We start from the raw sequence: 23,314 nt of genomic DNA on the forward strand, positions 1-23,314 counted from the left end.
TCTTAAGTAAGACAGTAAAGAGATTTATGTTAAGTATAATCCCAGCACTTGGGAGGCAGAGGCAGGCAGATCTCTGTGAGTTCGAGGCCAGCCTGGGCTACAGAGTGAGTTCCAGGAAAGGTGCAAAGCTACACAGAGAAACCCTGTCTCGAAAAACAAAACAAAACAAACAAAAGTCATAAAACAATACATTTGGGTTAGGGATATAGTTTAAACCCTCAGCCATTCTTGGCAGTAGCATCTGGAATTCCACGCTGACGAGCCAGAGAGGGGGAAAATCCCTAGAGCTCGCTGACCAGCCTGTTCAGTCAGTTGCTGATTTAGGTTTAGCATCAGGCCCTGTCTCATAAAGTTGTTGAGGCCAGGAGTGATGCACACCTTTAACCCTCACACTTGGGAGGCAGAGGCAAGTGAATCTCTCTGAGTTTGAGACCATTCTGGTCTACACAGCAAAGTGTAGGCTAGTTAGGGCCACATAGTAAGAGCCTGGCTTTAGGAGGAAAAAAAATCCAAAAAATGGAGAGCTGAGGAAGATACTTTATATTGGCCTCTGGCTTCCAGCACATACACAAATAATACCATTCTTCATCTATTTGGAAAATAAGGATAAAAGAATTAAAATTAAGATCCTCATCTTGCTTTTTATCATACCATAAATTAGTAGATGTGTTTTTGTCATTGTTGTTTTGCTTTTGTTTTCTCTATGTAGCCCTGGCTGTCATGGAGAACAGGCTGGCTTCGAACTCAAAGAACTTAGAGATCCGCCTCCTCTGCCTTCCGAGTGCTGAGACTAGAGGCGTGCACCACCACATCCAGCCGAGTAGATGTTATTTTTTGTTAGTGGACTTTTTGGAGTCCTCAGTAAATTTTTTTATGTGTATATATGTGAGCTATGCATGTGTATATTATATGTGTGGGTGTACATGAGTACAGGTGGGATGCTTGTGTCTGCGTGTGTATAGAAGCCAGATAACAACTTTCCTTGGTCCATCTTTCCATTGAGGCAGGGCTTCTCATTTGAGTCAGGAGCCTGCTGATCTGGCTAGTCTAGCCAGCACCTTCCCTGGGACCATCCGCACATCTAGCTGTTATGAGGGTGTGGGTATCTGCGCTCCCTACTGGCACAGCGAGCACTTTCCCATTGAGCCAGCTCCCTAGCCTAGCCCTTCAGTAATTTTAAAGACGGGTAACCAGAGTCCTGCCTCCTCTTATCTCAAGAGGAGTTCCTTTCTTTGTAGTGTGACTCAACCCGGTCTGTTTTGTAGACATTCCTGTTCTCAGGTTGCTCGAAGCAGCCTCACTCCCAGTTGCTTTGGGCTGCACTGATTGGCTGAGATGATAGTGCCAGATCCTTAACAATGGACCTTCACTTTTCTTTTCAGGACCAGGTCATGAACATTTTCGTGATGCTCCCCGCCCTGACCATCCCCCTCATGATGGCCATTCACCAGCTAGCAGAGAGCGTTCCTCTTCTCTCCAAGGCATGGACATGGCCTCCCTACCACCCCGGAAACGTCCCTGGCATGATGGGTCGGGCACTTCTGAACACAGAGAGATGGAGTCCCAAGGAGGCCCCTCAGAGGACCGAGGAAGCAAAGGTAAGAGGACTGTAGCCCATCCCAGAGCTGCAGGGGTCTGTCCCCGCGGTGGTCTCCACCCTGCCTCTGAGCCTCGTGTGGGCAGAGGATAGGCTCTTCCACTGAGTGTGAGTGTGGTTTTTGCCATGGCTGGTGGAGCTGCATACTCTCGGGGAGGTCCTTGTTTGGGGTCTCTGCTCTGCTCCTTTGACCCCTGGCAGTTGTATCCTCCACCAGTGGCTGTTTGGAGCCCTCAGGGGTATCCTTTCAGGGAAGGCAGAGCTATCTTCTCCCAGGTTCGTACCTTGCTTTTCAGCCTGGGCCCAGGAGGAACATCAGTGGCACTTCAACCAGGAGTAGCAGCCAGTGACAGTGACAAGTCTGGATTTAGGTTGGGTGGTGTGCTTTGGAAAGGAAGTTGCTGGATGCCCTGTCTTGTTCACTGCAGCCTTTCCAGAATCTCTTGTGTGTATACAGTACACCCCCCCACCACGCACCCTCCTCCCCCTGCTAAATGCAGTACTGTGGTCCTAGATGAATTCCTGAACAGTCAGGGTGCCCTGGTCAAGGACATGTGGCCAGATGACAACTCTGTTAGGTTGACCTAACATGCTTTGCATAATAAGCAGCCAAGCTTATTGTTTGGCAAGTTCCCGCCATATCTTCATCTCCATTTGATTTACTTCCATTTAAATATTTCAGACAAAATAGAGTTGTTGGTCGTGTTGGAAGAATATGCTCTAGATGAGCCAATCACATCAATTCAGGAGAAAAAGTTCTATTTGTGGATTCATTTATTTTTGCAGTGCTGGGAATGAAACACAGGATCTAGGCACAGTAGAGAAAGCACTTTACCACTGAGTTCCACTGAGCTAAAGAAAAACTATTAAAAACTATTTATTCTTTGATAATTTATAATACAGTTTAAAACACAAAATACTTAGGTCAACTCATCCCAGACCCCATCCCCTCATGGCACCTTCCCAACTTAATGTATCTTCCTCTTGTTTGTATAACCTGAGTTCAGTTAGCACTGTGCAAGTGTGCATGGGTGTGGGGTGCCATCCATTGCATGGGGCACTATCATGGGGCACCCCACTGAAGAAGCTGGCTTTCTCTCCCCAGGCAGCTTCTCTCACGTTTTTTTAGTTGTATGTCTGTACGTGGGTGCCATGTACACAGGTGGAGCTGAGGACAAGCGCTGGGCTTGCTCCTCTCCCATCTTGTCCTGAGCATGGAACGTGGGTGGTTAAGTTTAGTGGCAGGTGCCCGTACCTGCCGAGCCATCTTAGTAGCCTAAGAAAGGTTTTTTAAGACAGTTTACTCCTAGCTAGACATCTGGGAATCCTAAATCTGAAGACAAGTCAAAGTTAGTTTATTTTTATTCTTTGACACCATCTCACATCACTAAACGTGTAGGAAGCCAAAGTGCCACATGTCATGGAGCACACACACAGCCCCTTAACTGGAGCCCTTGTTGCTGACATCTGCAGCAGCCTATTATTCTTAGGTGCTTCTGAGTATGTGCAAAAACACGATCAGCTGTGGTGCAGGTTACCTGAGGATTCGCAGTGTTTGGCTGGCTTCTGGCCTTCTGTCCAACAGACCTGGGATGGATGGCCTCCACAGATGCTGAGGCCATGAGCCAGGGTGGAAATGGGGTCAGAGGAGACAGAGGAACCCGCCTCTGTGCTCTGAAAGCCACTGTGTATCTCCTTAGGACCTCCTGGTGGTCCACTGTCATCGGAGTGAAAGCTGTTCCAGAAATCACAGAGAAGCAGCCACTATGATATGGAATGTCATGTCTTGAATCATGTTTTGTTTCAGGCCGAGCAGGCCCAGGACCTTCCCAGAGAGTGCCAAAGTCCGGGCGTTCCAGCTCTTTGGATGGAGACCATCATGATGGGTACCACAGAGATGAACCTTTCGGTGGCCCCCCAGGCAGCAGCTCATCTTCTCGAGGGGGCCGGAGTGGCAGTAACTGGGGTAGAGGGAGTAACATGAACTCTGGCCCTCCACGGAGAGGCACTTCAAGGGGTGGTGGGAGGGGTCGGTAGAAGCAGGGGCTCAGTAGCCCTGGACCTCTGCGTAGTATTTAAGACGTTCTTGTGGACTCCCCAAGGAAGCGAGAAGAAGCCTTTCCCACTGTAGCCGAGCTCTTCCGGGGCAGCTGAGTTCGAGGAGTCCAATGCAGTTATCACGATGAAGAGACTGCTGCCACTACCCAGGGTAGTCGGCCCCATTTTGTCTTGTCCAACCTCGTCGCCCTAACGCCCCTCCCATGTTGTTTGTGAAGATGAAAGCTGGAATCTTTTTTTTTTTTTTTTTTTAAATGTGTCATAAGAAATGGAGCACCTCCACAAAGTTGAGTTCATGTCCAATTGGAAATTTATTTCTATCTGTACAGTTTGTCAGAGAAAACCTTGTTTTGTATGAATACAGAATGTGATTTACTCAAGAATTCACAAAACAACCGGTGTGTAGTGCTTGCCTTAAGGAACTCTGGTTTCTACTAGCTCTGACCTGTCGGGTGCAGTTACCACTGTTACTCACAGCAGGTGACGTTCATGTCAGCTTTGTGTTTTCCGAGTAATTTCTGCCTTCCTGTTGTTACACTGTTTGAATGCTGCAAAACTGCTCTAACACAGTTCAAGAGGGCTCAAAACCTCAGACCTGCTCTTCTGGGTGGAGAATGACACCTGAAGAAAACCGTGACTCTTCTGGGCGCTCAACAAGAGGCTCTCCCTTGGATGCATCTCCTAGTAGTTCCGGCTTGAGTGTCTTGTCTTCACTGGGAAAGAAACCTGGTGTAAACTGACGCCGATATCTTCGTGCTCTCACACACTTAAGTGGAACAAAGTGTCCGTATTGGAAACAATCTCTTCTGCATTTGCCTTATGGCGACCTCAGGGTTTAGGGTAGAAGATAGAATGCACCCAAGTTCTTTGCCATGACAGGTTTCTTGTGTTAAAAAAGCAACACACCTTTGATCCCAGCACTCAGGAGGCAGAGCTCTGTAAGTTCAAAGCCAGCCTGATCTGTGGAGAAAGCTCCAAGACAGCCAGGGCCACACAGTGAAACCCTATCTTGAAATTGCTCTGCTCCCAAAAATAAATAAATAAATAAACAAACAAACAAACAAACAAACAAATAAGTGAAGGAAGGAAGAAAACAGATAAAGCTGAGTGTAGAGGCAGAGGCAGGCAGATCTCTGAGTTCCAGGCCAGCCTGATCTACAGAGAGAGTTCCAGGACAGCCAGGGCTACACAGAAACTATCTCAGAATTAACCTGCCCCCATAGAACAACAACAAAGGTAGGCCCTGGAGATATGGCACAGCAGTAGGAGCACATACAGGGACTGGAATTTAGTTCCCAGAACCTACAATCAAGCAGCTCACAACTACCTCTAACGACAGACAGACAGACAGACGGACACACACACACACAGAGAGGGAGAGATGGACATCTGGACATGGTGGCACACATGTATAACCTAGCATTTGGGAATTAGAGCCAGGAGGATCAGAAGTTCAATGGCTACATAGTCATTTTCAGGGTAGCCTGGGGTTCCTTGTCTCACTACTTCCTATTCCTCCAAAAACAGAGGCCTTAGGGTGAAAGTCGACATTTCACTTTGAGATACCCCTTCCTATACTGGCCTTTTTTACTTTTTATTTATTTATTTATTTTTACTGCATTTATGTCCGTGGTGTCCTTGGAGGCTCAAAGAGGGCCTCAGATACCCTGGAACTGGAGTTACACCACCAGATGGGTGCTGGGAATTGAACCCATGTCCTCTTCCAGAGCAGTTGGTGCTCTTCAGCACTGACTGAGCTGTCTAGTCAGCCCTGACCATTGGTTTTCTTTAAGAAAGCTTTTATTAAAAGGTCAGTCCTGGAGCTGCTAACATCCCCAGCTTTGCTGACATTACCAGCTTTTTAGCACATGAAGACAGGTTTACTTGTCAAGTTGAAAAGAGATATGGCATAGTTGGACAAGTACACAGAAATCTTCCCCTGGTTCTCTCTGGATATGGAATGAAGAAATGTTGATTATTTGGGTGCTAGAACTTGAAGATTTCAAGTAAACCATTTTCTTTTTACTTCAAAAATAAAAATGGCGGGGCAGCGGTGGTACACGCCTTTAATCACAGCACTGGGGGAGGGGAGGCAGAGCCAGGCGGATCTCTGTGAGTTCGAGGCCAGCGTGAGATCCAGGACAGGCACCAAAAACTACACAGAGAAACCCTGTCTTGAAAAACCAATAAATAAATAAATAGTAAATAAATAAAAATGTCAGTACCTACACTATTAGAAGCTGTATTCCTCCTCACTTGCATTCCCCTGGCATAACATCAAAACGACTTACAACCAAATTCCATGAAACTACAAAGGGATGCAGAGACCATCCAGGTCACATTTTGAGAATGAATTCATTTATAAACAGAACCTCTACATTATACATTAAATGTTTACATATAGCATTTTAAATACTGCTGTCAAAATGTAAGATGTTGTGCTTAGAATTTATAAAACTTACTTTCAAGTAATGAATTCCTGAGAATTTTAATACCTTGAGTATAGTAACAAAACATGTGCACATCACCACTTGCAAACAGCCTTTCTTTTTCTGAGCCCTATTTACTGCCTGGGAGCACTAGAGAGAATGGTAGCTTGGAAGCCTGGGGAGGGGAAATTAGCCAATCACATCATGGAGGACTGCAGCAAATAGTGATTTGCTGATGTCTGACCTTATCCTGTTAAGGCAACATTTGGGCAGCCTGAAAGCCAGCTAAACTTTGACATTGTGCAAGTCAATCAGTGCACAGAAGTGGTTCTCAATGTAGCTGAACATGAAAACATTATACAGTCCATCAATATTACAAATGAACTGATGAAATGTGGCTTCTTTTGACATGCAAGTGTAGTTTGAGAACCACTGATAAAAAATTATAAGCTTCTAAATACATTTTACTTGCTAGTGTATCAAGACTCAATACTGAATCCAGTTTTTGACAATAGATTGTGATAGACTTAAATGCTAATTCACCCCAGCACAACAAAAACAAAACAATTATATATGAATAGCATTTTACATTGCATTAGTATCAAATTGTATAGTACTTTAAAAAGCAATAATGTTAGGACTAGTGAGCACTTGGCAAAACCTCGTTTATAGCAAATACAATAACTGCAGATGTAAGATTTTCCTGTAATCCCAGGATTCCTAAGACGTTCTGCAGAAACCCTTGCAAACTTTGCCACGCATCATACTGGATACCTAGCTTCTTGATCCAGGAAATTGCTCTTTGGTGTACTGCTTTTACGATTAATTTTTCTTAAATATTATAAAGCACCGTATTTGCTACTTAACTGAAGAAAAAAAAAAAACCTGAGGTAGAATTTATTAACCTCACTATTTTAAATCCAGTGGCTAAATTTAGTGTTTAATCTGGTAATCTGGATTGATTTACAGTGAATAGCAATAAGGAGGCTTTGAAAAGGGGCCGCAAAACGGAAACCTTATGCTCAACCACATATACCTCTGCTTTTTTTTTTGAAATGACAAAGATGGCAGTTCTTCCAAAGCCACGAAAGCAGCCACGTCAGAAAACTATTTGTTTCTTTTCCTCCCCTTAAATGTAAGGCCAGTTAGTTCGAAAACAGTTCCACAGCACAATGTTTACCAATCAGGTAATTCAGTCTTTTCGGGGAGCGTGCTGCCCAGGACGTCGGGACGCTGAAGCCCACGGATCTTTTGAGACCGCCAGCCGGGTCAGTTCGCGGCAGCTGCTGCGAGCTCACGGGCTCCGCAGCACAGTCCAGTCGGTGCCTCGTCCTTGCACGCTTGGGTACCGTGCAGTGCGGCGGTGCCTGCACCGTCGCTCGGCCGGCTGGCTCCGCATCCTGAGACTGGGGCTGTCACACCGGGAGAGCGTTGGCTAGGCCCGCCCCGCGGTTCAGGCGACCCAGCGCCAGGCGCAGCGCCGTCACGCCGCCCCAGGGTAGGAGCCCCAGCAGCACGTAGAGCAGGGCGGCTACCTGTGCGCAGGCGCCGAGCGCCGTCAGCACCGTACTGCGCAGGACCAGGGCCGCGTAGAGCGTGGCGCCCAAAGCGGCCGCGTAGCACAGCGCGGGGCGCGAAGGCGTCTCCTCGCCGCGCAGCAGCCGCCCACAGGCCGGGCCGCCCCGCAGCAGCGCCGCGCCCGCCAGCGCCAGCACCGAGCCCAGCGACCAGAGCAGCGCGAACTTGCGCGCGCGCAGCAGCAGCACCGGTGCATAGAGCGCCGCCAGGCCGAAGCAGAGCGCGGCCAGCAGCAGGCACAGGCCGCCGGCCGCCAGGCGCTGCCCGCGAGTCACGGCCGGGATGCACCGCGAGCCGGCGGGCGGCGGCTCTGCAGGGCTCCGCGCCCACGGCCATCGCAGAGCCGTGCGGCCGAGCCACGCCCCGGCAGCTCGGTCCCCGGCCGCCGCCGGCTCCTCTGCTGTCCTCGCGGCGAGCAGCGGCTCCGCAGCCGCCGGCCTGTTCGCTTTACCCTGCGTCAGGTAGTCCTGCAGTTGGCGGTGGAGATCCGCCATTTCGGACGGAACGGCGATGGAAACGGGGCTGACACTTCCGGGTTCGGGCGCCCACCCCCCAGCGAGCGGAAGTAGCTCGATCCTCAGGCGATGGTTGGTCGGCCACGGCGGAAGGGTGGGGTCCAAGGCTTGGCGGAAGTCCCGGAGTGGGCTGCACAGCGGTGCTGTACTTAGTCCTCCAGATCCTGATCGTGTGAGTGTTTTAGTCAAGGAATAAATCCTGTCAGGGTTAAAAGATAGTTGAGAGTGAGTGGCTTTAATAAAAGGATGCACTGGGCATATTTTTGCTGGCATAATGAATATTGTCAGGTGTCACTTTTAACACTTAAATTTTTGCTAAATGGAGGAATCTGGGGAAGGGGTACACGGAATTTCTTTCTTTCCTCTTTTTTTCTTCCTTCTTTCTCTCCTCCCTCCCTCCGCTGTCGCTGTGGGCATGTGGTACATGTAGGAACATGCAGGTAGATTTTATATATACATAAATTTTAACTTAAAAATTCACACCTAGGCCTGGCGGTGGTGGTGCACGTATTTAATCCCAGCACTTGGGAGGCAGAGGCAGGTGGATCTCTGTGAGTTTGAGGCCAGCCTGGTCTACAGAGTGAGTTCCAGGAAAGGCGCAAAGCTACACAGAGAAACACTGTCTCGAAAAAAACAAAAAAATAAAATAAAATAAAAATAATAATAATAATAAATTCATCCCTGCAGAGCTTAGGTGATCCCCTTTGAAAGTAGAATAGGGCTAACTCCCAGTCCACTCCTCTTCTGGTTTTCATTTCTTTCTTTTTGTTTTTTAATTATTCTTTTATATTTTGAGACTATAATTATATTGTTTCCCCTTCCTTTTCCTCCCTCTGAACCTTCCCAAATATCCCTCCCTACTCTCTTTCAAACTCGTGGACTTTTTTTTTATTAATTGTTACATGCATATATGTATGTGTACACATTCTCAGATATAACCTGCTCAGTCTGTATAATATTACTTGTGTGTTTTCAGGACTAGCCATTTGGTGTTGGATAACCAGTTAGGGTACCTCCCCCGCCCCAAGACTGTTTCTCCCACTCAGCGCTCCCAAGCTGTTTGTAGTTCTTTGTCCCGGGTTGACGTCTCCCATCCACTTCAGCCTGTCATGTTGTTCTTGTTCAGCTCATGTTTGGGCAGTCATGTTGAGGAAACTTTAGCTACTGACATCCCTAGGGGACAGTCTCACAGCAGACTCCCCGATCTTTCTGCTCCCTCTCTTGCAGTGACGGTTTCTATTTCTTGACTCTCCAGTCCAAGATGTGCACACGCCTCCCTTGTGTCCTTGGCTTCCCTTTCTGTGCCCTGGGAGCGCTGCTTTGACCTCTGTCAGACAGAATCATGTCAGTGCAGTCCATTCCCCGTCTGTTCCAAGGTGACTTGTGTGTGCCCGTCTCTCTCACACCTTTCTGGAGACATGTCAGCCTGTGACTCAGAGGCCGCACCACCACCAGACTTCCCGGGGCTGCTGCTTCCTCCTGTCAGTCCTTTGTATACTTTCAGTGTTCTGCTAGTGGGAACTGTGAGTCACCGTTTTAGGACGGGGTCTTTCTTGTGACCCCCTTTCTAGGACCCGGCAGGTCTGGAACAAAGATATAAATGAATGTGTGTGGGATGAATCAACACAGCTGTCTCTCAGTGCAGAAAATGTGCTTGAAAGCCTTAACAGGTGTCCCTGAAGCCATTGGTTGGAAGCTCCAGCCAAGTTGCTGGAGTGGAGCTGGCTGTTGGGAATATAAGATGTGCTGCATAGAGGTCCTTTGTGTGGGAAATAAGATGCTTGATCTACAGTCACAAGTTGTGTGAACAAATCTACTTTGTCCCTCCCACAAATAAAGGAATTAACAAAAGCATTTTGCAGTTTTCTTTTTACATTTATTAAATTATTTTTGGCTGTGGGAGGCATGCAAATGGAACCATAGAGCAACATTTAGGAATTAATCTTGTTACACCATGTGGGTTTCGGGCTCTTGCTAAGCAGTCCTCAGACTTGGCAGCACAAACCTTTACAATCTGAGTCATCTTGCTAGTCCATAAAATACTTTTGGTCTACAGACAACTAAGATGCAGTAAATGAGTCAGTGGTAGCGTTATAATTGTGGCATAAACCTGTATTCCGGACACTCAGAGAGGCCCAAGCTTGTTAGCATCGGTTCTCGCTGCTGAGTGCAGAGCCTCACTACAGTTTGTTTGGGGTGATCTCTAGCCTACTCAATAGCTATCCCTTGTACTCTCTGCCCCCATGTCAGACCTGACATTCTGTACTATCACATAAAGCTTGGTTTAACGTCTCCACAACAGTTTAAAAAACTTTTAGAATGGACTGACTTATCAGAACCCTGATTTCCTACTAATCAAAGAGCCAAGCATGTTTTCAGGTAGCATCCAAGGCCTAGAGTTCTCCCCATCTTGTTATAACCCACCTGCTTTTTACCCACAAATGTATTTGAAAAGTGTCTTGCTTTATGACTTTCTTTGTTCTGTTACTATAAAAATTGTTACCTAAATCTGTGTTTCAAGGCCATGGTCACTCATATTTGGCTCCAGAATAAACTACATCCTTTATTCCTTTGACATGAGAGTTGTTTCTTTCATTAACAACATTCAGGGTATCGGGTCTAAGGTCCTTGATCCATTTGGAGTTGAGTTTTGTGCAGGCTGAGAGATAAGATCTCATTTCATTCTTCAGCATTTAGCTAACCAATTTGACCAGTGCTGTTTGTTGAAGACACTGTCTTTTCCCCATTGTGTATTATTGGCCTCTTTATTTAGAAAAGTGTGGGTTTATTATGTGGGTCCTCATTGGTCAATGAGTTTGTTTCTGTGCCAGCACCATGATGAATCTGGGATGGTCACACCTCCAGCTGTCTGCTGCTGTTCAGGATTGTTTTGGATATCATAGATCTTTTGTGTGGTAATATGAAAGTGAAGATTTTTTTCAACTTATATGAAGGATTGTGTTGGAATTTTGTTGTGTACTGCACTGAATCTGTAGATTGCCTTGTCAGGACAGCCATTTTCACAATATTAATTCTGCCAAGTCATGAACTTGGGAGGCCTTGCCATCTTGTGTATTCAGGTGAATCCTGTTAATCCTCCAAAGACCCTCCAGTGATGGTGAATCTTGACGGTCAACTCGACACATCTGGAATCAACTAAATTTAAGTAGCTGGGAACACCTGTGAGTGATTGTGTTGATTGGACATTTGAGGTGGGATAGACCCACCCTAAATCTGGGCCACACCTTTTGGTGGCATCCTACTTGAAAGGGCGTAGAAGAAGGAAGCTTTTGCTTTTTGCCTCTGGCCCTTACCCTCACTGATTAGTTCATCCATCCTGTTGCTGGTGTTAGAACCTACTTCTTCAGAATTCCATCACCCTTAAGACCAGCTGAGATACCCAGCCTTGTGGACTGAACAACTACTGGATACTTGGATTTTCCATTAGGAGACAGCCGTTGTTGGACTAGCTAGACCACAGCCTGTAATCCATTGCAGTAAATGGGGGGGGGGGGGGGAGGGGGAGAGAGAAGAGAGAGAGAGACAGAGAGAGGGGAGAGAAAGAAAGAAACTCTGACTAATACAGTCCCCAACTTAAATCTTGCTCTGTTCAGTGGCACAGTGATCCTTCCTGGAGAAGGGTCAGCCCATACAGATGAAGAATTCTAAGCTGTGTCTGTTTGGAACGGAGGGTGGAAAATTCCATTCCTAAAAGTGTTAGTGATAATGAAAGACTTTCTTGTTGTTGTTGTTTATAAGAGATTAAAGGGAGCTGAGACGATGATTCAGTTGGTAAAATGTTTGCTTTGCAAGCATGAGGACCTGAATTCAATACCCAAAACCTATGTACAGTAAGCCAGGTGTGGTGGCATGTTTTTAACACCATTACTGAGGCAGGAACAGGTTAGATCCCTGAGGTGAGCACATACACAAAGAGAGAACTTGGCGGTTCCATGATAGCAACAAGAAAAACGATAAGGTACACAGCAATGTAACAGAACTAGAAGATTCTAGAAAGAACCCCCCCTGGGAGGCAGAAGTCTGTGTGTAAAGCTGGGCTTCCCGTACACGGGAGCAATCACAAGATGTGGGCAGTGTTGGGAACTGTTTTCAGTACATCAGGGTTCTCGGGAGGAACAGGATGGACAGAATGCATGTATAAAGGAAGAGATTTATTAGATTGGACTCCATGATGTGATCTAGGAAGTCAACAGTCCCTGCTTCCTAATAGAGAGGCAGAGAACTGGGGGGTTGCTGAGTCCAAGAGCCTGGATGTCTCAACCTGGAGACGCTGGCTCTGACATTAGGGAAGGAATTGGTGGCAGCAACAGAGGAGGCCACCTTTGTCCAGGCAGCAGCGCCTGTGACAGGCAAAAGCAGACTTGTCTTCTTCTGGGGTCTTTTATCAAGGCTGCCACCAGGAGGCGCCACCCCCATGTAGGGTGGACACCCCCCCCCCCCCCCCCCCGCCTCAAATAATTTGATCAAGAAAATTCCCTCCACCACAGTATCCAGCAGCTCGTCTTTTAGTTGATCTCTGACTCAGTTGACAAATCTACCTCTTGTCAACTTGACACAGGATCACTTCTCCTTGTATCATGCGTTATTTCCAAAGACAATATGTAGTAAGGTCATAACTCTGCCTAACATGATACAGTGATCTCATGTACAACCTCAAACTTATTATTTCTTCCAAACAGGTGGTCAAGTCCCTTGGGAGTGCTTAGTCTTTCAATGTCCCATAACTTAAGATTGGCAATACAGATTTGCAACACTTAACCACTGATATTATTCAGCCAGTCTTACATTACATTATAAACAAACAGGAAAGAAAACACAAATATCTGCTTAATGTATGTGTTTATACATGACATGCATATCTTCACAAACATTGTCTGAACAGAACAGGACTGTGCTGGCTAATGTTTTGTAAACTTGACACACAAGCTAAAGTCATGGAGAAGACAGAACCTCAACTGAGAAAATGTCCCCACAAAATTGGCCAGTGGGCAAGCCTGTGGGGACATTTTCTTAAATAATAACTGATGTGGGTGGGCCCGGCTCACTTAGGGCAGTGCCTCTCCTGTGCAGGTGATTGTGCATGGTATAAGAGGGCAAGCCATGAGGAACAGGCCAGCAAGCAGCCTTCCTCATGGCCTTTGCATCAGTTCCTGTCTCCAGGTTCCCACCTGGAGCTCCTTCCCTGACTTCCCTGGATGGCAGACTACAAACTACAGGGTCAAGTAACCCTTTCCTCTACAAGCTGCTTTTGGTCATGGTGTTTTTACCACAGCAACAGAAACTCAAACTAAGACATGGACAGACATGCTTATGACAATTACAGCCCTCATTACTGTAACTGATCCCGTGTGTGGCCCTACCTGCCCTGTTCCACTAGCCATTCTGCATCCCACCGACCCTCAGCAGGCACCTCAGCAGATTTTGGTTCATTGCATGGAGGGGTGACCAGCACCTTCATTCCTGAGGGACCTTTTGCCATCCAGTCTGGATTGGGTCACGGGGTTATCCTCATTGACATGGTAACACCAAGAGGCATACTCTTTCTTACTCCATTGTGGAGAAGCATCCTCGTTCTCCAGGAAGTCTAGATCAATCATTTGTCCTGCTGCTCCTTAGCCCATTGATCCGAGGGCATGGGGAGCCCAAGCAGCCAGGAGAGGAGGAATCTTAGCTTCCAGTGCCATGGAACATTTGTTGTGCTTCCAGACAGAAGCACTCGCTCCTTCTGGAACCAAAACTTTGGCGTGCAGAGCCCAAAGTCACGGGGACAGGAAGGACAAACTTTGCCAGTGGATCACTAGACGTGACGGTCAGAGTGGAACCATTCTTATTTCTTTTGGTTCCTGGACCCATGTGTCTTGTCCATATGAAAATCAGTACCATCTGTTGGATGCTGATTCCAAACGTAGACAGCCTTTTTTGAGGACCCTGCCCCAGCCAACTAGGCTATTGCCCCATAAGTATTGCTGTTTATCAAGTCAGATTTCTTCAGGATAGATAGCAGGGAACATAAAAACCAGCGAATTCCATGAGCATGGGCCCACTGCTGGACTTCTTTGGCTTTAGTGCAGATCGGAAGCAGTGCTGTGTGGGATATATAATAAGCATGGTGGTTTGGGCTGAAGTATTACATGCAGGGAAGGCAGATTCATAGCCAAAATACGTATCAATTTCAAGTAAGGGCAAAGTGATACCATTCCAGGATGGGACAAATGTGGTCCGCTTACCATCAGGTCACTGGCTGGTCACCCTGGGGAATGGTCCTGTAACTGGAGTGCTGGTGTTCATCTGGGGATCACTGACTTTATGGGACCAAGAATTGAATGTCTATGAAAGAGAATACTGAGACACAGCAAAAGGGGAAGCTACACTTTTACTGAAGCAAGCAAACGGCTCCCTTTGGGGTGGGAGGGTTCCAGAGCCGGGAGTTGGCTGACAGGACTTTGGATTGGCTGTTTTATAGGGCACCTGTGTATCTTGATCCTCCCCTGTTGTATATTGATCCTGTTAAGACACCTGCTGCAGAGAGCATGGCCATGGGCTATGAGGCACTCAGCAATTAGGATATCCACATGAGATTTGTCTCTTGAATATGCTCAGGTTATTCAGGCAAACATTCCTTATATCATATGTAAAATATAATACTTTAAAATATAAATATATATAATATCTTATATACCTAGTATGAAAGTTAAACAGACATCACACCAAACAGGGACAGTTTTTTTGTGCAGAAAGTGCTGTTACAGGGTTCTGCTGGGTAATCTCGGGTGAGGACACTTGGGAAGTTTGCAGATCCAACCCATATCCGCTGAGAAGTCCTTCAGCTGTGGCAGGCTGGAGGGATGGCACTGGGAGTGGTCCAGGAAGTCCTTGAGAATGTTGGCCCAGCTGCTCATGCTGACGAGTGTGTGTGTGAGCCCAGTGATGGTGCGAATTCAAATGGTCACTGAAGCCAGGGCCATCACACACAGAGGCCAACCTCAAGTCCTCTTGCTGGTGGGTATCAACAATCTAGAGAAGCTGTTGTCTTGGGAGCATCGAATTGGGATCCTTGAGACCATTTCCAAAGTTCCCATTTTTGTATCATTTCACTGGGCGGTGGCTTTGCCCTATCAGGGTTCACAACTTGGGGCTGGTTCACCAACATATCAGTGCCACCTTGGGGTTAGTTCATTAGTCTGTCGAGGCCTGTCTTGGGCTTGGCTGTATCTGAGCTGCATGTGGCCAGTCCATTAACACATAAGAGCTTGCTTCTGGGGCCTAGCTTTTACCAGAGCTGGCTGGTGGCAAGCTCCTACCTTATAGGCATCATGATTCCAAGTCACACAAAATGGTTTTTAAGTTTCATAAAAGATTTCACATTTCTACTATCTGCCTTGGGCCTTCCTGCTGTCTCTCATCTTGAACTGGCTTCTGGGAAAAGAAGCCGCTGCCTTACAGAGTCCATTCTTGCTTTCCCTGTCTACCTACACCCTTCTGTCTGTCCCCAGTGCCAAATAGAGGGTTCACTGTTGATCTCTGCTGCTGGCAGGTCTGCCATTCAGCAGTAGCTAGATCCAGGCCAGCCTTGTGAGTGGAAGTTCATGTTGTTGGGCACATGCATAGCCTCCACCTCTACCGCCATAACCACTTTGTTCATGAACCCGCTGGGCAGTAACACGGACAGCCTGAGAAAGAAGCAATGGAGGTCTGACTGAGAATGGCCTTAATAGGCTCATATGTGAATGCTGGGTCTCCAGTTGATGGAACTGTTTGATAAGGATTAGGAGGTGTGGCCTTGTTTGGGGGTTTTGGGGGGTTAGCTCTCCTTGCATCCTGCTTGGGGATCAGATCTAAGATCTGAACTACTGTTCCAGCACCATGCCTGCCTGCTGCCTTGTTCCCACCATGGCGGTCATGGACTCACCCTCTGGAACTGTAAGCGAACCCCCAATTAAATTCCTTCTTTTATTAGTTGCCGTGGTCATGGTGTTTTGTCACGGTAATAGAAAACTGACTAGGAAGCTGACTCTGTCTACTTGATCACTGAACTCTTCCTCTGTAGAAGTCACCTTTTGCTGAACAGAAGTATCCTCACATTCTTCGTCAATTTGGAGATATCCATCTAAAAACTTCTTCCCCAAATGTCATTACCAATTTTCCAGCCATCCAAGTCCCTTTGGCCACAGCCTGTGGATGAGAGCATTTCTGAGAAGAGGCTGTGACTGTGAGAAAACAAACAACTAAAAACAACAACCACCACAAAAAACCTCCTGGAAGGCGTTGTGTCTGCAGAGGCTGATGGACCAATTGGATTCCAGTACTGTGGAGAGACTGGAATTTTCTAGGTTCAGAGGCTAATCACTTTATGTTGGGCTCATGTTAGCCTTCTGGGACAGCCATTCCTTGCCTCACTGTGTATCTGAATTACACCATGTGATAATAAACTAAACCCTCTTAGAATCTGTTAACTTAGCGGAACACCGGCCTCCACCAACCCAAGAGCTAAGAATTCATCAGATGGCGTCTTGGGCCTATCGCTGGCCTCATCTTTTTGTGCCCATCTCTCTGGTGTACCCATCAATGTATTTTAAACCTGATTTTCTTGGGCTGGAGAGATGGCTCAGAGGTTAAAAGCGCTGCTTGCTCTTCCAAAGGTTCTGAGTTCAATTCCCAGCAACCACATGGTGGCTCACAACCATCTGTAATGAGATCTGGTGCCCTCTTCTGGCCTGCGGGGATATGTGCAGACAGAACATTGTATACATAATAAATAAATAAATGTTTAAAAAAAAAGTTGATTTTCTTTGTTCTGTAAAACTATAAAACAAACAAACAAACAAAAGCCCCACGAAACTGCTTCCACACCGGAACATGGAATGTGGTGTAACACAAATCTGTGTTCTCAGGCCATGGTCACTCAAAATGGCTCCAGAATAGACTCTTGTTCTCTTTAGGACGCCACCTGTAGTTTTTACATTGACAAGCCCATTAATCAAGAATCCCGTTTCTTCTACATCAAGACTCTTTCCTCAACCAAAGCAACCCCACCAGAATGTGAGAGTTCAAGAGCTTCTGTCTCTTTAACGCCCTCCCACATGAGTCAGAGGCTCCACTCTTTTCCAACCAGTGACCTCAGTTTAACTGCCCACACCCTCCAGGGCTGGGCTTTAGCTTTAGTTGGTCAATTGTATAGTGAGCGTTTCAGTTTGATTTTTTTCGGGGGAGGGCAACTTGAGTGCTATGGCTGCTGGAGTTGGGAAGATCCTTTTCCAGCAGAGTACACTGAGACACCCTTAGATAGGGCCAGTTAATTTTTATCCCAAACATGGTTAGCTCTTTTTTTGTTTGTTTGTTTGTTTGGTTTTTCAAGGCGGGGTTTCTCCGTGTAGTTTTGGCATCTGTCCTGGATCTCGCTCTGACGACCAGGCTGGCCTTACAGAGATCCACCTGGCTCTGCCTCCCGAGTGCTGGGATTAAAGGCGTGTGCCACTACTGCCCAACTCTTTTTTTTTTTTTCTTCTAAGATTTATTTATTATGTATTCAGTATTCTGCTTGCATGTATGTCTGCAAGCCAGAAGAGGGCACCAGATCTCATTACAGGTGGTTGTGAGCCACCATGTGGTTGCTGGGAATTGAACTCAGGACCTCTGGAAGACCAGCCAGTGCTCTTAACCTCTGAGCCATCTTTCCAGCTCACTCTCTTGCTCTTATGACCACAGGGCCAGCTTTCCCACCTGCCTCAGGCGTTGATGGGTGTGTATGGGGAGAGGGCAACTCTCCCCCTCTCAAGCTGCCACAAGACAAATGGTTAATGGGGACAGCTCTCCCATGCTCACAATTTCGGGCCTGGCTCACCCACACCTGTGCCAACAAGATTGGCTCTATTGTGCTGTCCTGGCAAGGTACAGGCCCTGCTTTCCCAAGTGTTGCAGCTGGTGGGGGTCAGGGATGGCTCTCCCACTCTTATGACCACAGGGCCAGCTCTCCCACCTGCCTCAGGCACTGATGGGGGGGGGGGGGGAGGGCATCATTTTACACAAGACAGGTGTGGGTGAGCCAGTCCCTAAGTTGTAAGCATGGGAGAGCTGTCCCATTTCACATCTGGCGGACCAACCCTACATCTGTCCAGGCCCAGACCAAGGATATGGCTTGGCATGCCCCATCGTCCACCCCATCTATGATCTATCTCCTGGAGCATGTGATGGGACCTGACCTGCAGACCCAAAGCTGCAGGATCTCCACAGCACAGGACAGCGGCAGGATATGTAGGAGGGGTCCTAGCAAGGCCCATCATCGAGAGGGTAGTAGAAACCAGAGGCCCCGAACCAGACCAATGACTCTGTACTTGTCACTTGCATTAAAGATAATGGACAAAGGAGTTCATGACATGACTCAACATGTCACACTGCAGCTTCCATAACGACATTTAAAGTTTTTCCTTTATTTTATTTTTTTCTCTTAAATTTTGTTTTATTTGGGGGGTGTACAGGGTGGAGGGTGGATGTGAAGGGATGGGGGAATGAATGGGATCAAGACAGATGATGCAAAAGACACATCGAATTAATAAACAAAAATCAAATTTTATCCCTGAACTTATTCTTTGCCCTTTGCACTGTATCCAGAGAGGCTGGAAGTAACGCGTCAGCGTCAGTGTTTTCTTTACTTCCAAAACCTTTGTATACAGTCACCAAATTCTTCATTCCCCACAAGAGGTGGACAGGAGTGCCAAACACATTTATCTTTCATAGTTCTTTGAATAGCTCACACCATGCACTTTCAGTAAACTCTATGCCACCAGGAGAGTCTTTAGTAACTCCAAGTTTTACTGAGTTGGAGAGCTAGTTCCAGATACCATCAAGTCAACTAGAGAAATTCATCCTTACAATTCTGTTTCTTTTTTTATCCTTTTTTTTTTTTTTTTTTTTTTGAGCTGAGGATCGAACCCAGGGCCTTGCGCTTGCTAGGCAAGTGCTCTACCACTGAGCTAAATCCCCAACCCACAATTCTGTTTCTTTAAAACCAGTTTGTGGTGCCACAGTCTGTGCTAGTCAGAGATGGTTCAGCAGTTAAGAGCACTTCCAGAGAACTCAGGTTCAGTTCCCAGCACCCACATGGCAGCTAACAACTGTCTTAACTGTCCAAGGGACCCAACATGCTCACACAGACATACATGTGGACAAAACACCAATGCACATGAAATAAAAACAAACAGCCATGTGGTGGTGGCGCACACCTGTAATCCTAGCACTCGGGAGGCAGAGACAGGTGGATCTCTGTGAGTTCGAGGCCAGCCTGGTCTACAGAGCTAGTCCAGGACAGACTCCAAAGCTACAGAGAAACCCTGTCTCGAAAAACAAAAAACAAAACAAAACAAAAAAACAACAACAGAAAAGCATAAAACAAAAACAAACAAACAAACAAACAGAAGATTTAAAAAGGAATAGACCGGTAGAAGGATGACTATACCTTAAATGGGGTATTGTTAAATTAGCGTACATGGTGGATCTGGGGAGCCCAACAATGACTGTTGAACAGAGAGACTAAGAATCCAGCAAGTTGCTCAGTCCCCAAGCAGGGGCGTCAGCAGTCTCAATCTTGTGCTGAAGACCTGGAGGTTTCCTGAGAGCTGCTGGTCTCTGGTCTACAGCAAAGCCCAAGGAAGTTGTTCCAGTATCAGTGAAGAAAGTTATCACAGCAGGGTGGATGAGCCTACAGGAGGGTCGGGGCAAGCGGGCAAAACCAGTTTCCTTCTGCCATGTCCTATCACCTGGGACTGCCACCAGAAGGTGCCATCTACAAGTAGGGTGGGCCTTGCTGCCTCAAATAATCTGATCAAGAGAAATCCCTCACAGGAGTGTCCAGCAGCTTTCCTTTTTAGTTGACTCCAGATTTAGTCAAGTTGACAGACAAGATTAACCATAATACCCAGAGACCTACAATCTCTGACCAAACATTCCCTGAACAATAAGCTACTCCAAAGCCAAAGCTCTTTAAGGAAACCAGACTTTAAAGCAAGTCACACGTATCCCTAGGGGGCTGGAAGACCATGTGCGTGTGGAAGGCAACATTCTGAGAAGTGATCAAAACGAGGAAGTCTGGTATTTGGCGGTGGTTGAACATAAGGAAAACAACAAAATAGAACGAAACAACCGTGGTAGCAGCATTTGAGCTACACAGGTGTACCAGTAGCACAGGGTAAAAAACAAAACCAATTTAAAAAAATCCTCATACACCATACATATAACAAAACACAAACAACAACAAAAACCCTTCCTTTGGGGGCTCAGAGATGGCTTGGTCAGTAGAATGCTTACCTTGTAATCATGAAGACCCGAGTTTGATCCCCAATACCCATGAGAGAAAAAACAAAAAAAAGCCGGGTGTGGTGATGTGCAACTGTAACCCCAGTACCAAAGGGACAGAGACAGGCAGATCCCTGGGGCTTGTTGGCCAGCCAGCCTAAAGTACTGGGTGTGATCCAGGCCAGCGAGAGACTCTTCCTCAAAACAAAACCAAAAACAGCAACACTAACAAAAACAGAGGTATCCGGCTTCTGAGGAACAAGAGCAGAGGTTGTCCTCTGCCAACCACATGTGCACACACACAAAACTGCCCGAACTGTACAAGAGGTCTTACGTACAACTTTTAAGCAATAAATAGCTTAAACTGACTTTGAGGAAACTCTCTGCAGCCAAGCTAAAAGATGAACTCAACATGGGCTTCAGAGGCCGTCCTCTTTAGAAGAAACAACCTTCATAAAATGAGTTAATCAAATCACTAATCAAATAAATAAATGACAAAGCCAATCCCTGCCACCTGTTGCCATGGAGATCAGGTTTTTAGGGTTTTTATGGTAGCTAAAATGTCCCGCTGGGCAATGATGGTTCACTTCTGACATTTCGGCATCGGAGAGGCTGAAACAGTAAGTTACTTGAGAATGTAGCCAACCTGAGATAAACTGTAAATCTCAGGTCAGCCTGGGCTAGAACAAGAGCTTGTCTCAAACTCCAGTTTCCAACTATAGCTCTAGTTCCAGGGAGTTAGACACTTCTGAGCTCCAAAGGCTCCTACACGGTGCATATATATACACTCAGACACACGCAAACACATAAAATAAAAAGCAAAGCAGCAAACACTAATTGCCTTTAAAAGGACCTAGACGTCATGACTTACTAAAGTCTTCCCCACGCACACAAATTCAATTCAGGAGTGGAAGTGTTGCTGAGAACGACATTTGAATTTCTTTGAAACCCCACTGTGTGATGTGCACCGTAAACATAGGTGACCAGCACAGGAACAGGAAACTTTCCAAAAGGTTTAAAACAACTTGCTTTGGACAAATATTTACTGGGCAGCTTTTCTGAATGGAGTCCTGTTCTTGGTCTAGGGAGTGGAGCCAGCAAACAGATAGGAATGTGCAATCCGGCCCACAGCTTATTTATAACTCGCTGGCCGGTTGTTTCAAACAGCATGGCAACACAGTAGCACCTCTCTTTTGATAATTATCCTGAGCTTGCCTCATCTCTACCCAGCCCTTTGCTGGGTTCTGCACTGTATGACAGTGAAGAGTCCCACTCTGAAGGGGTATAAGATTCAAATGAAAAACACCATCCGGGCCTGGGGCTGTGGCTCAGTTGGTAGAGTGCCTGCCTCATACACCCAAAGCCCTGGGTGATCCTCAGCACTGTATAAACGGCTCGGTGGCACACCCTTGTAATCTTAACACTCAAGAGGTGAAGGGAGGAGCATGAGAAGTTCAAGGTCATCCTTGACTATTTAGGGAGTTGGAGGCCAGCTGGGGATACATAAGACACCATCTCAAAACACGCCCCTCCCCCCAAAAAACTTCCATCACCTGATTGTGCTCATAAATACTGGATATAGAAATTGTATGCATAGCGTGATGAAAATGAGGATGTGGCTGCTCCTCGGTATGGTTGAGGAGAAGGGTTTTACTGTAGATAGGAGGGAAGGCATGGCCAGAGGCATCTGGAAGAGTTCAGACTGAAACAGGCCAGCAGAATAGACTGGCCCGTGAGAGGAGAGACATGGAGATTGAGAGAAGAGAAGGGAGGCGTTAAGAAGAACCAAGAGGCCAAGAGCAGAGCCAAGAGCCAAGAGAGCTCCTGGGAACCAACAGCCAAATGGTTGAGTTATATAGGAATCGGAAGCTGAGGGCTGGGAAGCAAAGCTCAGGGGCTGCTGAGGTTTAGGGTAGGGGACGAGGGTGGGAAGTGTTGAGGAGCCAGGACTCTGTAACAGGTACTCGCTGAGAGCCAGCTGATTTGAGACATTAATAGGTAACTTAACCATTTGTCCCAGGTTTCTCTGAGACCTAACACAGTGCATGTGTGACTCCTGGAATTTCTTCCCAGGAGATCCTGGGAATTGGATTTGACAGCACCATGTGAAGGGGGCTTTAGGATCAGGGAAACCAAGATCAGAACCAAGAGGGTGACAAACGTCTATCACTGCCACGAGGAGACGGTGACATTGCAAACACGAAGCTATCACGTAGGCTGGTATAGTGTGCACAGCTGGAAGAGTGCCTGCCCATCATGAATGATGCCTAGGTGCCATCCCCGGAGAAGGGTACGCCTTGGCATGGCGGTGCACAGCTGTAATCTCAACACTAGGGAGACGGAGGCAGGAGAAAGTCAGGGTAGTTCATCCTTGGCTACATAGTGAGTTGAAGGCCAGCCTGGGCTAAAGGAGATTCTGTTCCAAAAAACAAAACCAAAGGGGCTGAAGAGGTGGCTCAGTGAGGAGGGGAGCAACTGCTGCTGCTGCAGGGGACCTGAGTTCAGTTCCCTGTGCCCACACGGTGTTCCACAACCATCCGTCACGCCAGTTCTGGAGAGCCTGGTGCCTGTTCTGGCATCCGAGGACACCAGGCACACACACTCATAGTGCACATTTGTGCAAGCAGGCAAAGCACTCATACACATAAAAAAATAAAAATGAATATATTTAAAACACAAACCAGTAAACAACACGAGCCGGTGAACACCAAGTGTGGAGGTGACTTTTCTTCCTGTCCATGTACATTGTCCACTGCAGTAAGAGTTTCATAGCAGAAAACTAAAAGAAAAGAATTAAGATAAAATAAATGGTCCAGAGCCTTTCCTCC

The 23,314-nt window shown here is 46.9% G+C and overlaps 3 protein-coding genes across 4 annotated transcripts in view; 2 read left to right on the forward strand and 1 right to left on the reverse strand.

Annotated features, from left to right (window-relative positions):
• Wdr33 (WD repeat domain 33) overlaps positions 1-4,577 on the forward strand; it is a 108,547-nt gene extending 103,970 nt beyond the window's left edge. For both annotated transcript variants that reach the window (XM_036204893.1, XM_036204894.1), the window contains exons 21-22: positions 1,383-1,598; positions 3,405-4,577. In XM_036204893.1, the coding sequence (XP_036060786.1) occupies positions 1,383-1,598; positions 3,405-3,634 (446 nt within the window). In that variant the 3' untranslated portion in view covers positions 3,635-4,577. The remainder of the gene's footprint in view (positions 1-1,382; positions 1,599-3,404) is intronic.
• A 2,862-nt stretch (positions 4,578-7,439) lies between these two features.
• Sft2d3 (SFT2 domain containing 3) lies at positions 7,440-8,199 on the reverse strand. Its single transcript, XM_036205253.1, has one exon. It carries the CDS (start codon positions 8,154-8,156, stop codon positions 7,500-7,502), a length of 657 nt encoding a protein of 218 aa, XP_036061146.1. The 5' UTR covers positions 8,157-8,199; the 3' UTR covers positions 7,440-7,499.
• Lims2 (LIM zinc finger domain containing 2) overlaps positions 8,197-23,314 on the forward strand; it is a 53,551-nt gene continuing 38,433 nt past the window's right edge. Inside the window, exon 1 of the mRNA XM_036205251.1 lies at positions 8,197-8,349. The gene's annotated coding sequence lies outside the window, so the exon portion shown is untranslated. The remainder of the gene's footprint in view (positions 8,350-23,314) is intronic.

Source organism: Onychomys torridus, chromosome 13 (assembly GCF_903995425.1).
Source record: "Onychomys torridus chromosome 13, mOncTor1.1, whole genome shotgun sequence".
NCBI classification, from domain to species: Eukaryota; Metazoa; Chordata; class Mammalia; order Rodentia; family Cricetidae; genus Onychomys; species Onychomys torridus.

Bases quoted from the DNA above. Each gene is read 5' to 3' on its own strand.
- Sft2d3 (XM_036205253.1), bottom strand. From the start codon at position 8,156: ATGGCGGATCTCCACCGCCAACTGCAGGACTACCTGACGCAGGGTAAA.